We start from the raw sequence: 15788 nt of genomic DNA, 5'->3' as shown, positions 1-15788 counted from the left end.
CCAGGACTTTTTTGTTTATTTATGTCAGACTGCAAACATGTTCTGCTTAAGAATTTCGAACCTACAGAGAAGATGCGACGAAGGGAAAGGAGAGCAGGTGCAAAGCGTGAGCACTCAATTATTGCTCAAGTCTCTGTGTCAAGTACAGCTTATGTGCAGTAATCACCTGCAAAATATAAGGTTTAACTGCAATTCAGAACATCTAGAAAACTGCTGATCAGATAAAAATAATTTAAACTGCGTTATCCACTCTGTCAGTGATGGTTTAAGTCTAAATACACACACACACACACACATTTTCAGAACCGCTTGTCCGTTACGGGGTCGCGGGGAACCGGAGCCTACCCGGCAACACAGGGTGTAAGGCCGAAGGGACACACCCAGGATGGGATGCCAGTCCGTCACAAGGTACCCCAAGCAGGACTCGAACCCCCGACCCACCGGACAGCAGGACTGTGGTCCAACCCACTGCGCCACCGCACCCCCACTAAGTCTAAATACTGGAAGCAAAATCTATGTTTTATCTTCCCCTTCAGAAAATCATATTCAGATTACTGCTATATTAATTTCAGACAATAGTGAGCATTATGCTCTTGCATGATATACCCATGCCCAAATCTTTCTGTGATAAAGTTGGCTGTATATTTTTTGCATTAAATTGAGTTAAAGAAAACATTCAGACCATCATCATAAAACTGGATTTTTACTGTTTGTGATGTGTTTGATATAATATGTTTTGTACACGGGGGGGTGCGGTGGCGCAGTGGGTTGGACCACAGTCCTGCTGTCTGGTGGGTCTGGGGTTCGAGTCCCGCTTGGGGTACCTTGTGACGGACTGGCGTCCCATCCTGGGTGTATCCCCTCCCCCTCCGGCCTTGCGCCCTGTGTTGCCGGGTAGGCTCCGGTTCCCCGTGACCCCGTATGGGGCAAGCGGTTCTGAAGGTGTGTGTGTGTTTTGTACACCAATTATAAGATGATTATATTAATAACCTGTAATCAGCTGATAACGTCATTGCGATTAAAAGTAACTTCAGGCACATCAAAAAAAAAAAAAAAACATTTTATTTAGCATGCGATAAAGTGCATGCGTTCAGAAGTCGTAATTGTAGAGAGGTCTGCTGGATCCTTAGCAGTTGTCAAAGTGTAAGGAAGACAAAGGGATGCTGGTGGAGAGCACCTGGCCAGCGCTTGACTGTTTCCTGCAAAATAGCTCAGATGTGCAGATGTTTGTCCCGCTGCCAGGTTAACGCTGCTTTGAAGGCACAGAGCTGGATTGTTTTCAGCATGGCAATAAAGCTGTTTCGCCTCTTTGACTCCTCTTCGCACTTCACGCAGTGCCATGCTGCATACTCACTGGCCAAACAATTCTCCCAGAAGACGGCGTTCGCTCCTGACTGCACGGCTACATTTAAGGCCGTTATTGAAGCTGCAGTCTGTTATGACACACATTACCTAAGATGTGTAATTATGACCAAACAAGGGTTGAGGATGCAAAAACAAATGCGATCACTAATCACTTGGGCCTTGGGAGATTACACCAGCGTTCACAAAACAGTGGGGCAGCTCATGGTAAATGCTTTATCTGGGTTTAATGTATTTTAAACTTGATTTTAAAATGTGAGGAAAGATGTGAATGCCAAGATTCACGCTGCTCTTCTTCAGCACGGATAGGTCCCTTGTGCAGATAAAAATATTAACAGTTCCATGTATGGAACAATTCAAGAAGTACTTATCGCAATATGCATCTACTGTAGTTGTCTCAGGTTTCCACATTCTGTCCTGATTAACTCTCCCTGAAACGTTGTGTTTCGAAATACTGAAGAGAACACTAACTGTGTATGCAAGTACAGTGAAATACAAGAAACAACAGACTTTGGGAATAATGGACAAATGATATTTTTTTACTTTGGGGGGAAAAACAAATTCAAAGGACAACAAAACACAAAAATAGGCATTGAAAAAAGAATCAATGGTAAATATGTGCACATAAAACATGCCTTCAGAAGAGCCATGCATGTAGAGTTATCATTGCGTTATATTTCAGCCAATCAGAGGAAGCCTAGCACATGAGCTGGGGTTAGGGGCTTCTTCTCTCAAAGTTTGCAAAGCATCTATCCATAGTTTCATTGGAATTTTTTACATTTCACGTGCATTGTTTTTAGATAAACATACCTATGTGCGTATTTACATCTCATATTTAAAAAAAACTATACATATATGCATGTATATGTACACATTTAGTATATGACAGTCGAGAACTTCAAGAACAATAGATTTTTGAAGCAAGAGACACTGCCTCCCCTCATATAGTCCCATTGTTTCCAAGCATGGACTATATTTCTGATTTTTAAAAAGTCTGTATCATTGATTATTAATTTTAAATTCTCTAGCTGGGTAAAAAAAAAATCCACTTCTGTATTTTTAATTCATAAAATCTCAAGTGCTGTATGTTGCAGTCTGTGAAGAATGTTGTCTCGCGGTCCGAATTCCAGTAAGGCAGATTTCATGGATGAAATTTTAATAAGCCTCAGGGGCCACCTTTATCAGGGTCTCTGCCCAGCTGTGGTCGGCATCCTGTTGAGCTGAGGCCCCTCAGGAAGAGCGAACACCTCTCCTTCGCACAGACGTGACTTTACTCCAAAACTTTGACAGCAAGGTGTGCCCATACGGGAAATTTTACCCCAATAAACGATCCCGCACGGCCACGTTTATGAAGTGCTTTAAATTGCTGTGAAAAGGAAGCGTGGGCTTTTCACACCTGAGGATATATTTCGACTTGACCAACATGGAGATACTCAATGGGGTGTTTTCATAGCCATGGTGAGCCTTCTGACTCCTAGCAGAAGAAATAACAAAAGCCAAAAAAAAATTAATTTTCACATCTGACATTGAGAGCAGGCTGCACGTGTGGTGTGGAAGCCCCAGTTTTCCTGTTATTTCAGCGCTGACCTTTTGAAAGGATGTCTTTACAAAATCTTTGCTCTTTTCATAAATAGAGCTCTGATTAAAGAATGGCCCCAAAAAGATGAGGTGCGCTGTCAGTATTCCATTGGAAATGGATTATTGGAATGGAATACCAGATGGATTTGCCCAGGGATGGAGACACAGAGAGACGCACAGCCAGGCGGACACAGCTCAGTCTCCCTGTGTCTCCATGCCTCTGCATCTCGGTCCCCATGTGTCTCTGTAGCCCCGCCCCCCAGTGCCGTCCATCGGCGCGGACCGTGTGCTGCGCTCCATGCCGCGTTACCGCGCGCTCTGCCTGGACACACACAAGCAAGTTTACCTTCAGAAAACACTAGAAAAAAAAAATTCAATTGTTTACGCAGTCGTCATGGACACTGCACACTTTGCAACTTTTTTTTTTCCTATTTATACAACTGGCCGCTTATTTTTTTTTAAAGTTCGGTTTTTACGTGACGTGTTTCATTCTGTGCATTTTTATCCTTTAAGCCTGTTTAATCTGCATACTTTGCACCAGTCTCACAGGGGAAAAACAGATGGTGTGTTTCAGGCGAGTTTTGTAGCGTATCCTCTCTAAATTATACTTCGACGCTCGAGTCGCCAGCTAAACGCTCGCAAACAGTCGTTGTTTCAAATCTTGTATTTGTGAGAATTTTTTTTGCTTTTTTGGAGCGCTCTTTTGTTCTCTCGAGGAAACCGCGCTCGTTCCTCGGCGTCCTCGTGCTACGCAGCGCGCTCGTGCCTCTTATAAAGCAGCGCGAGAATGCCGGGACTTGGGTGATGTCAGAGCGCGTGGGTCATTTGAAGGTTAGCAGCCTCGGAACGGGTTCACGGAAAGTTCACTCGCATATATTAGGCGATTCAGTCTTTCATTCTCGCTGTAGAAAAGAGGAAAACGCAGAAGTAGTAGGAAATGAGGCGCGTGGAGTCCGAGTCAGGAGTCCACCGCAGCGGGAGAGAGAGACGCGCTTTTAAAACGCCAACTCCGATATTTGTACGAGTCGACGTCGTTGCGATCGGGCGCTGTGCTCTTGATCGCGGACGGGTGTCTTGGTGTCTTTTGTGCGCCTAAGCGCTCCAGACGAGCCCAGAAGACGTGCGTGCAGCACGAGCGCAGCGGTGGTCTCGAGGAGGGGGCTTCCTCAAACCCCGTTTATTCGTGACCTCACCGGGAGGGAAATGGAAAGTGATCGTATGGATCAATTACAGGCTTTTAGCCGTGCTGTCCGTCATAATTCATGACTCTGGAGCGGGAGAAAGAGCGGGACACTGTGTGCCAAAGAGAGGGGGGTGGGGGGTGTGGCGGCAGAGTTTGATGGAGTTGGGCGCGCTCCTGCAGCACGCGATCCGCCCTCGCGCCTGACACGGACACAAACAAAGGTGTGATTATTATTTTTTTTCGTCCCCCCTCTTCGCGGACTTGCGGGAAGCTGCATCATGTTCGACTGCGTGGACGTGCTTGCTGTGGGCCCGGGTCAGATGCTGGAGCTGTACTCGCCGAGCGCGTCCTCGTGCATGCTGCAGGAGAAGGCTCTGAAGGCGTGCATCGGCCGGCTGGCGCACGCGGACTGGCAGCAGCGCCGCAGCGCACACTGTACGGTACCTTTTATCACCTTACCGTCTTTGCACCTGTCTGTGTGGAGGCTTCACGAACCCGGAGCACATCGACAGTATCCTCTTAACAGGCTCTCTGATCCTGCTGGCTGCGGGAGTGGGTCTTCTTTCTAAACAATTTGAGTCGGTACTAATTTAATCAATCAATCAAACAAACAATTAATTAATTACTTATATGATATACTCCTCAACTGTCACGCACTCTTCGGTTAAGCGCGGCTGCAAAGAGCGGGCCTTAAATGATAAATGCTCGAAAATGTGGCTGCGTAAAACGGGTCATTTTTATCTTTCGTCTACTTGTAGGAGATTTACTAATCCCCCCCATGAGCTAGAAATCGCGTGTCGGATACCTAACCAATGAATTCCGCAGTAATGGACAGAAAAGCGGCCGCTGTGTGCGTCTGTGTGTGTGTGTCGCGTGGGAGTGCTGAGTGTGAGCGCGCGCGACCCTCACCCGCGAGCCGCCCCGAGTCGCGCGGCCGGACCCCCGCGCGCGCGCGCGCGCCGGTGCTCCACTCCCGGGCAAACTGCCCGCCGCGCGCCGAAAAGTAAAGTGTCCACCGTAGCGGCTCTTTCTAAATATTGACATAATTCGCAGCGTTCGGCGAACGCATTTAGTGCCTCGTGGTGAGTCATTGTCGCTGCGGACGACGACGGTAATGAAGAGAAACCGGTGACGTTGCGGTGAGTCGATGTGGTTTCGGCCTGTGTTGAGTGTGAGAAGCGGCCCGTTGAATACTTTATTATACATTTGAGCTGCTTAGTTATGTGAGGGGAGGGGAGGGGGGGAGAAAAAAAGTTTCAGAACTAACACCGTGTTCACTTTGCTCTCCCTGGTGTGTAGACACAGCCGTTTTGTGTCATTTATCCGTCTTCTCTGAAGAGGTCACGGGGTTACAAAGTAGCCACATCACTTACATGCAAGTTTTTAATATAAGGAGACACTTAAAATGCTCTGGCTTGGTGCTATGAATATGTGGCTGTGCCCACCCTCCGACGTCCTCAGGCTCTACTCGCGGAGAAGCGCAGTATGGGGACAACTAACGGGGACCGGAGCGCTCCGTCCCTTCAGCCCGGTGTCGGTCTGCTTCGTCACTTCATCTGTGTGCTCTGGGACAGCAACCAAGAGTAATTTAATCATATAAAACATTAAAGAAACCAGCCGTTCTGACTAATTACTGCTCCCGAGTGCCTCCCATTTGCATTTCCATGGGTCAGAAAACGCAAACTGGTGGTACAGTGATAACGGCATCAATCTGCTGGGTAATGGAAGGGAAAATGATCGTGCGTTACGCATCGACGCCACTGTCTGCATTCAGCTCATGCTTTTCTCCAAAGCGACTTAGTGTTCTGCTACTTTCTATTACAGCATTTACCCATTTATACAGTTGGATAACTTACTGGAGCAATTAGGGTACGTGCCTTGTTTAAGGGTATTGCAGCTCGAGGTGAGACTCAAACCTGCGACCTTTTGGGTCCAAAGGCAACAGCTGCCCATATACATGTGAGGCAGTAGTGTGGTTGGGTGATCTGAATAATTCTCCCTTTGTGGTTCAATAAGATGTCGTTTGTGCCTTAATGTCACAATGTTACTTTCAGTTACTCTGTGAAATGTTTGGGGTTGATGTGAGTAGAAATGTCAAAGGCATTCAACTCTATCAAACATAAATGTAAATGATTTCAATTTTTAGTTCTTAAACAAGGATGACAATGGTCACCTGTACTCAGATATGAAATGCACACAAACTATGACTGTAAGAGATGACTGTTTTTACAGTATGAGCGATGGTGGACCAACAGTTTTATCAAAAAGGTGTTTTAATAAATTTTGCCGTAATTGATTTTTAATTTTAGTTTTTGGTTTCTTTTTTGTAACATGACATAAATGGGCTGTATGAATACTGTCATATGTATTATTTATGTCTGTATCTTCTCATGTATGCCCATGAGAAGGTACAGAATGCTAACCAGACAGTTACATTAATTATGTGGTGTTCTGCAAATTGACTTTTGTTTTAATCTGTTTGACTGTTTTTTCCAATTTAGTTTTTCACCCATTGTTATATACATTTTTATCATCCTTCTTCTGTGATTTTTTTTTTTTTTTTTTTTTTTCTCTCTCCTCCTCTCTTTTCCCCAGTACAGTCATAAATGTATGGAAACCAGAGTACAAGAATGTATATGTGACCAACCGAAGGTAGAATTTCTGGGTATTTGCATGTGCTTTATTTTAACCTTGATTGATAACCAGCAGAAATTGAGGCACAAGCCTTCTAGACTTCCAGCTTGTATCATGATCAGCATAAACTTACTTGTACTTTGCTGAGATGTACGTTGCTTTGGACAAAAGCGTCTGTTAAATGAATAAATGTAAGTGTTTGACCTTTTTATTTTAACAAGAAAGTGACCAGTAGGAGACAACAGTATGTGACTTGTCTGTCCTGTCACTGATGACAAACACATATCTCTACACTTTTGCTAATTGGATATTAATATGTGCAGAGATATAACATGCAGTATCCTTTACAGATTACTCTTTCGTTCACCTCTTTTGTAGGATTTTTCAGCACTGCTTTGTATAACCTGAATTACGCTAGTGATGTTCATTTAGCAGATGCTTTTTGCCAAAGCGACGTACCTCTCAGAACACAATAGGAAAGTGCATTACGCCAACAGACGGAGCTTGAGAGACAAACAGGTGATTCTAGAGTACAGTTTCTCATACCACCATATAAACCAGTATACGTCAAGTAGCTGCATACAGAGTTCTTAATTTGTGTATGATGTCTTTTAAGTATTTCTCTGAAATATTCTCAGATTTCCAAGAATTCTCAGCCTCTTAGTGAAGGTTTGCCAGGTTAACTAATTCCTCCTATTTTTACCTTTTTATGTTTGCATAATAATCATTTAGGATTTGCTTCTTCCTGGTACATGAGTATGACAAATAGGACTTGGATGTAATTTTAGCTGAAGAAAACAGTTTTTGTTTAATCAAAAGACTATGATGGAAATCCTTCACTTGAATTGTTTGGCTTTCCTACATCCACATTTATTAATTTAACAGATGCTTTTCTCCAAAATGATGTACATCTCAGCAAAAATACAAATTTGTGCATTAGGAGAAAGACATAGTTGCAGACATGTGATTAAGTAAACCTAGTTTACTTTCCACTTGATATACCAATGTTCATCACTTGAGTAGGTGCATAAAATGCAGGATAAATAAATCCTGATTTAAATTTTTTTTTTGCGAAAGGATCCAATGGACACTGATGTGAAGAGAAGTAAATCATTCTTTTTAAATCTGGATGTGATCAGCAAGTTCAGTTCAGAGCTTTAGCTGAAGAGCCCAATGGAAAAAAACAAAAAAAACCAGATTATCATTTCATAACATAAACACTTTATTTGAGAGTACTGTAGCAGGAGGGTGGAACTTGAAGTGACAACTATAAGGTTGTCAGTTCAAGTCCATAACTTTAACTGATGTAGTACCTGCTGCCCCTGGGAGTGTGTGGTGTTCCCTGTGACATACAGTTGTGCACAGCTGCTTTGCGAAGACTTGCGTTCGTGGGCTTGCTCTGCAAACACTCCTCGGCAAAGAGACTACAGGAAGGCCTTGCTGGAGATTAACACTCCATATCTGCACGTTAAAGCGGCCTTAATACACCAGGGATCTGGGCTAATTATGGCCCCTCTCTTTAAGCGCCTCTGAAAGTGACATGAAAGGCTGTTAGCACAGCTTGCAAGACAAGCTAATTTCGTGGACAAGAGGCTAGAGGGAAGGGGGGGGGGGAATGGCACGTCTTTCGATGAAAGGGGCCTGTCAAACTCAGCCGTGCTTAATCGAGTTTATTAGGAGTATCGGGACCCCTGCTTTGAACTACAGGATGTGACAGAGCTGTGCTGGTTCCTGGTCTGAAGTGACTGAACTGTTTTAAATATCTCTTTCAGTTGTACATGAGTCATTTGTTAATGTTCGATAAAGTTGCGCGCATATGAATTTGTGAAATTGTGTTGCGATTGTGAACATTATTTGCTCTGCAAAGGTCATTTTCTAATGTGCCATTTGCTTTTTCCACATTTTTGCAGCTGGCTGTTCTATTGAAATGGCTGAGGTTCAGTGCTATAGTACTCAAGGGTACTACAGCAGGAGCACTCCTGGGATTTGAAGTGCCTGCTGATGAAAGGGTTTTTAATGCACTGAGTTACCTGGTGTTCTGATTGTGAAAGACCAGTTAATTGTTCAGTGTTTCCAGTCCTCTTCCTGTGCAGGTTATTCTTGGGCAACAGCCTGTGAAGCTTTTTGTTTGAGGACAGGCATCTGAACATGTCTGAACAGTTGAAAACCTGATGCCTGGATCAAGTTTCTCATCTTAGCTTGTATCCTAATTGCACTTTTTATGTTGGGCAAATTTTCAGGATTTAAGCTGCAGCAGGTTGTTTCCTTTCTTTCACCTGCATTAGTTACCTTTTTTAATATATTAGGAGACCAGAGAGCCTGAAATAACTTGCATTTCAGCACAGCATTGCAGGGAGAAACAGTTTGGATCGCTGAAGGCAGGGCTGGATCCAAGTCTGACCATGTGGTGATCTTTGCTGAGGTATCAGTCTGGGGTTACTGGGGATTGTAGGTGTGTGGGTGGTGAAGAAGAGGCTGTGAAATGCCTCAAAGTCTAGCATTCAAACTTTTCCCTCTGAAGTGCAGATGCCAGAGGTAGTTACTTCTTGTGTTCACCCTGTGTCCTTGTTGTCTGCAGTTTGTGTGCGTTTCTCTCCCCCCCAACACCCATTCCACTTTGTTCTACCCCCGCACCGTCCTTTTCTGTTTCCCTAATTAAAATTAATTTTTTTGTTTACTTTTTTGCAGACATAAAAATTTTGATATTTCTTTATTACCCTTGTTTCCCTATAAATGTCCTATGTGATGAAATATATACTGAGCAGCTGTAGAAGTAGTTCCAGTTGGGTGTACTCTGGGTGAACCTCAGCCTCTTTCTCTCACTTGTGCATGTGAGCTGTGTCCTTCGTATTCCACGATGTGGGGTCAGAGTGTGGGAAAGGCCCCCGGTTGTGTGAAGTGCCAACAGAAAGCAGTGCAAACTCGGAACTGCGTTTGCAGCACTGTGGTGTAATCGTGCTCCCGATCAGGCAAAATCCTTTTCCTCGTCCTTCCAGCCCAGACCCCAACTCCCCGAAACACTCGTACTTCAGCAAACAGTGGATTCTCTTTGGGACTCTCTGGGAAATCTCTCTTTTTCTTTCTCTGTCTTTTTCATTGTACTCAAGTTTTATCTTTGTGTCTCTTCTGTTGTTGAGAAGAATGTTCAGTGTGTTGCAGTGTGTATTGGTCTCTCATCCTTAGAGCTCCTGGAAGGATACACCGATTCACCTCTGGAAAAAAACTAAACTGTAGAAACAAATCTGTGTTGACATTCACAGAATGTTTGTCAGTTGTGAATCAGTTATGGTGTTTACATTGGTGTGCATGCTAGACAAATTTTCCAAGGTTTTTTTTTTTTTTTTTTTTTTTTTTCTTGTCCCCCTTTCATTATATTCACTTTAAGTTTCATCAGGTCAGTGTTGGCTCAGGGGTGCTGCAGAGCACTTCCAGAATGTTCAGTCCTACACTTGTGTCCTTTTCGTTGAGAGGTGTGCTCCGTTGTCACTGTGATTACGTCTATCCATCTGGTTTCTGGTCTTTCGCTACTTTTCCTTCCCTTTTTTCCAGGCATTACGATCTTTTGAGAGAATCCTTTCTGTGTATATGTCCAAAGTGCAATAACCTCAGATTCACCATTTGTGTCTCCAGTGAAAGTTGTAGCCTGATTTAATCCAAGGTCCATCTTTTTGTAATTCTGTAGGTGGTAAACTTAAGTCTCCTCCAGCACCACATATCGGAATCCCCCCCCCCCCCATCAACTTTAATTCAACTGGTTGGACAACAGTAGCTAAGAGGTGGTGTTGGACACCAATCCCAAATATTTGTTATAGTGTGATATCTTCAATCTGTTGTATAGGTTTGCTTTTTTTATTATTATTATTTTTGGTGGCACCACCACTGTTTCAGTAATGTTTGTGTCTTGTACAGCGATAATACTGATTTCCACAAAGTGGTCCGTATTAGTGTGTGGACTTGGTGCTGGCCTTCTTGAGGTAGTCCTCATGGTGCTTGGTCTTCTGGGAGAAGGCAGGAGCGGAGAAGACAACCTGTTTCAGCTCCTTTCCCTCAAGGGAAAGGCTGGAACAGAGTAGGGTATTTTTTTTTCTTCTTTCCACCCCCCCTTTCTTTCTTCCCCTGGTATGTTCGTGCAAGCAGGGACAGCATCTGCAGATTGACCCGGATTATTTTTGAAAGGCCAACTCGAACCACTCCCTTCCACCGTCTCGCCTGTGAGTGCGGGGTGGAGGTGGGGAAGGGCATGTAAGGCTCTCTACTCCGTCAGAGTCAATGAATCAAGTGGTATGTTTTCAGTTGTCTTTCCCCCTATTGAAAGAATAGCTGCTAATGGGTGTGTTTTCCTGTCTGACCTCGATGGCAGGTTCAGCCGGAGGCCAGGGGTTCAAGGGGATAGACGAGAAGGCCTTTCTCCTCTTCCATTTTAAAAAGAAAGCCTCCCTTTTGGTTGTCTATCAGTGGCCTTTCTTCTCCAAATGGCCTTAGTAAGCGTGCTAACACATAGAAAGTCACCTCGTAGGCCCAGCAGGGACCGAACGACCCAGGTTTAATCACCCAGAAAATGGAGTAAGGCTTCCTGCGTGGGTGCTGACAGGGAACCTGGGGGAAGAACGCTGCCTTGCTGATATGTTCTGTCTGCCTCTTGGTTTGTATCAAGCTTTACAAGTGGTCGTGAGGCAGAGGTCATGGACCAGATGCAGCCAGAGGGGGATTCCTCTTACCTGCCATAACAGTTTGATCTCCTTGCTGGTTACTGAGCGTAATTGGTCGGGTAAATTCTCTTGCGACTTGATGGCCCACGGAGGCAGCTGAAACCCTTCTCTTCCATCCTTGCACCTTGTTCCATTGCTGTTGCTTATTGCCTATTTCGAACCTTTGCCATGTTGCATATTACGTGGCTCACAGTTCCCAAAGCAAAGTGGCTTCTGTCTTCTGCAGTTTACAGGATGAAAGTGGCATCCAGGCCACATGCTGCCACACCTGCAGCAAGATGGTGCCTTTCATTTGGAAGTAAGTGTTTATGACCAGCAGCTGTAGCTTGGGTGGAAAACAAAGCCATGTCTGTCCTTGGTCCCGGGGCAAATATTAGTTGAATTGCGGTCACAGGAAATGTGCGCTTTTGTCATGAGGAATGATGGTGAGTGCAGTCCAGGAGATGCAGAAATGAGATTATGGATTTGCAGTGGGTTTTTAGGCCTTTTTTTTTTAAGAATGAGACATTATTTTCAGTTTCTTTGAGTCAAAGATGATGATGAGACACCTTTTATTTTTCGTGGCGTTACATTTCAGACATTTGTGGAATTTAGTTGTAATGTCTTGGGAGGGAAAAGAAACTTTCTTGCGGAATTATCTTTGTGGTTACGTGGTATGGTATAAATAAAAATGAACTATTTCTAGCAGTGTGGGTCATTAATTCACATTTATTAATTTAGCAAACTTTTCTCAAAAGTGATCTGCAGTGAATACTATGTAGTATTTAGCTGATGCCGTTTCATCCAAGGTGGTTTACAATGTGCAATACACTATTTCCAGTCATTCATCTTGACATCAGAGCAATGTAACATGCTCTCTCTCACACACACTCGCATGCAAACAGCAATGTAGAGTCACCAAGTCACCTGAAATGCATGTCTTTGGATGGTGGGAGGAAACCAGAGCACCTGGAGAAAACTCGAAGAGAACATGTAAACTCTACACAGACTAAGCAGGGATTGAAAACCACCTACTCTCACACAACTCAGGTGCTGTGTGATAACATCATTCACAGCACCCATTTGACATTTTCCTGTGAATAATTTTAAAGGCGATGTAGGTACTAATATCTTTAGCGATCCACCTACTATGTTTGACATATGAGATGTATAAATACACCAGACCTGTAAATAGAGTGTGAATATGTTATATTAATGTTAATGAAAGAATAGAGTGTGTGGTGGAAGCTTTCGCTGTGGCTTCCGTTCACTTGAAATGCATGATTAAGTGCTCCCACACTGTGGTGTGAGTGTTACATGACTTGTCTTCTGTCACTTGTAGGTTGCTGACATATTGATCTTGACTCTGGGCAAAGTGTTCTTGCAGATGCCACCACTTTCTGGGGTTTGGAGTGGATAAGGCTGGGGCATCTTGAAAACATTCTGGCAACATGATGGACGGCAGCAGTTCATGCCTCTCTGTGAGCTCCTCTTCAACCTCTCTGTGTGGATGGGGGAGTTCAGACAAGGAGATACTGCCAGTGATTTATGGAGGGGCAGAGGGTAGCTCTAACCCGGCCGTCTTGTTAATTGGCCTTGACAGGTGCTGTCCTCTGTTTGTATTGTTACGTCCGGCATCAGCCAGGAGCAAGCTCATGACCCTCGTCCTCCACGTGGCTTGGGAGGAAGGCTCTCTTGTACGGCCTGGAGCCAAGAAGCGGCTTGGAGATGAGCTTCATTAGCGTCGAGAAAGGCAAATGCGAAGGGCTTCCCCAAACTAATGAATCATTGCCAGGATACATGGGCTCTTGCTCCCAGCCTTCACATTCTGTTCCAGAGATCTGTCCTGTCTGTCACTTGATGCCATTGCGTGTCAGGGGAAGCTGCATGCAGGTCTTTCTCCGTTTCTGCCTCCTGGTGTGTATGGTTGTGGATGTTTTTGAGATGTGGTAGACATCCCTGACTCTGGAGGAGAGAGGGAAAAAAATCAGCACAAGAGCAAGAGGGTTTTAAATAAAAACTTTAATGGCAGTCAGGATTGGAAAGTGATGCCACACGGACAGTGATTCACTAAATATACACTCAGACCTCATGTAATGAGCTCTCATAAAATGAAAAACTGCTCAAACTTTTTAAGATACTATATCAGGACAGCTGGTGGCATAGTGGCTGGAGCTACTGCCACCGGGCCCAAAGGTCACAGGTTCAATCCCCACCTCCAGCTGTAGCACCCTTGAGCAAGGTACCTACCCCAAATTGCCCCAGTAAAACTACCCAGTTGTATAAATGGGTAAATAATTGTAAGCTTGTAGCTTTAACCTTAACGTTGTAAGTTGCTTTGGAGAAAAGCGTCAGCTAAATGAATAAATGTAATGTAAATATATCCATTTTTAATGCAACAGGACATTCAGCCAGTCACAACCATAAATGAACTTTGTCATATACAGCCATGAGCAGCATTATCAAAACATCTTCACCAAGGGTGTTGACCCTCTGCTGTGGAATAGACTCTGCACCACCATGACCCTGCAATGGAGACTATTATTGATGAGATATAACCATTTTTGATTAAAATATTATAAAATATATTTGTGTTAGATGGGTCTGGGGTTTGAGTCCTGCCTGAGGTGCCTTGCGGCGGACTGGCATCCTGTCCGGGGTGTGTCCCCTCCCCCTCCAGCCTTGCGCCCTCTGTTGCCAGGTTAGGCTCTGGTTTGCCGCGACCCTGCTTGGGACAAGCGATTTTAGGCAGTGTGTGTGTGTGTGTGTGTGTGTTGTCAATGTCAAGCATTAAAAAAAACCTTCTGTTCTAGTGTTTTAGGTATTATTAGGGTTTTTTTTTATTTCATTTTCCCCCCAGGAAACAATTTTTTCAGCCCCTTCTCCCAGTAAGAAAAAATAATTGAACACCTTCACAATGGGAATTTGGCCAATATGGTGATCTCACAGAGCAATTTAATGGCATTTTCTGAGGAACAGATGTAGTCAGTTCCTATGAACCTCATTTTGAGAAGTTGGTTTGGATTGCCAGGGTATTCTTTGGGTGGAATGAAGACATGAACAGTTGTAATAAATCATCTCAGGGACTAGATGAACGGTTGGGAAACTGTTTGACTTGAGGATGTATTTGTAAGAAAGCATTTTGTCTCTTTTTCATGAATCTGCTCTCAGTAAGTGTTGAGTTAATCAGGTCATGTACTGGACAGCTGTAATAAAAGGGTATTGGACTGAGCCTGGGGATTTGGAGAGGTGTCCAGTCAGTACTCACCTCTTGCCTACTCAGCCACCCAATGTGTGGAATGATCATCAGGCTTTTTCTTATATGTCTGTCAGCGAAAAAGTCTTTTCAGCTCAAATTGGTGTCCACCCCTTTTTGAAACAAGCCCTCTTTCTCCTGTGTCTCCGCAGCCATCGAAACGCAAAGCACCAGTTCAGAGGAGCTGGTCCCCAGCCCTCCATCACCGTTGCCCCCGCCCCGCATCTACAAACCCTGTTTTGTGTGCCAGGACAAGTCCTCGGGGTACCACTATGGGGTCAGCGCATGTGAGGGATGCAAGGTAAGACTGCCTCGGCTTCTACCACCCATCACCTGTTCTTAAGGTGTTTGTCTGGATCAGCAGACGACATCTAAAGTAGAAAACCTGACCCTCAAACGTCACTTCTAATTTCCTTGGCCAAATTGGGTTTGTACCGGTAAGTGGTCTAAGTGGTCTGACGAGCGGATAAAGTGGATTTCATTAGCCGCTCTGTGGACGCATGTCAGTGTATAGCAACTACAGCTGACGCACGTCTTTCAGCAGTCCTTGCTCAAAAGGTATACAATGCTATATGTTTAGGTGATTTAAAGTTTAGCTGGAGAGATGCATTATGCTCCCCTTCTGTACTTTTTCCGAACTTGGATCAGTCAGTGGCCAAGTGGCAAGATGCCTCAATGGCAGAAACCCTTAGACACACAGCCAGTGCCTTGTCAACACTGAATGTCAAACAGTGCCAGCCTGTGACCACACTGCCATCAGGCTCAACTTCTGCTGAGTGTCGGTCTGCCAAAATCACCTGCTAGGATTGCCCTGGGGTTATGATTCTCAACTTCCATGTGACACACTTACCCAGAAAGTGCAGTGGTCTCCTGGTCTGGAGGTTTCTCTGCCCTCTTCCAGGAATATAGTCCTGCCAGTTTGAGGTGCTTGTAACCTGGAAGTTTATAATGGATTTTGGATGCTCAGAACGTGGTCCGGTAGGTACCCATGAACACGGAGTGATCTCTCCAGGAATCACAGACCACCCTAGTCATCAGAATTTCCATATACAGAACCTGGGATGATAAAGGACATTCAGGACCTCTA

The 15788-nt window shown here is 44.5% G+C and overlaps 1 protein-coding gene across 3 annotated transcripts in view; it reads left to right on the top strand.

Moving 5' to 3' along the window:
• Positions 1-15788, top strand: part of LOC108933317 (retinoic acid receptor beta-like) — a 99963-nt gene that overhangs the window by 54531 nt on the left and 29644 nt on the right. For 2 of the 3 annotated variants that reach the window (XR_003797287.1, XM_029248450.1), the window contains exon 3: positions 14854-15002. Coding sequence is in view for 2 of the 3 variants with exons in the window: in XM_029248450.1 (XP_029104283.1) it covers positions 14854-15002 (149 nt within the window). In the remaining variant the exon portion in view is untranslated. Of the gene's footprint in view, positions 1-3801; positions 4559-14853; positions 15003-15788 lie in introns of those variants that run through there. The other variant, XM_018750266.2, reaches the window with a different exon arrangement.

This window comes from Scleropages formosus, chromosome 23 (genome assembly GCF_900964775.1).
Source record: "Scleropages formosus chromosome 23, fSclFor1.1, whole genome shotgun sequence".
Classification (NCBI taxonomy): domain Eukaryota; kingdom Metazoa; phylum Chordata; class Actinopteri; order Osteoglossiformes; family Osteoglossidae; genus Scleropages; species Scleropages formosus.
Note: the sequence above shows the minus strand (reverse complement) of the source record. Positions and strands in the feature narration are given on the sequence as shown.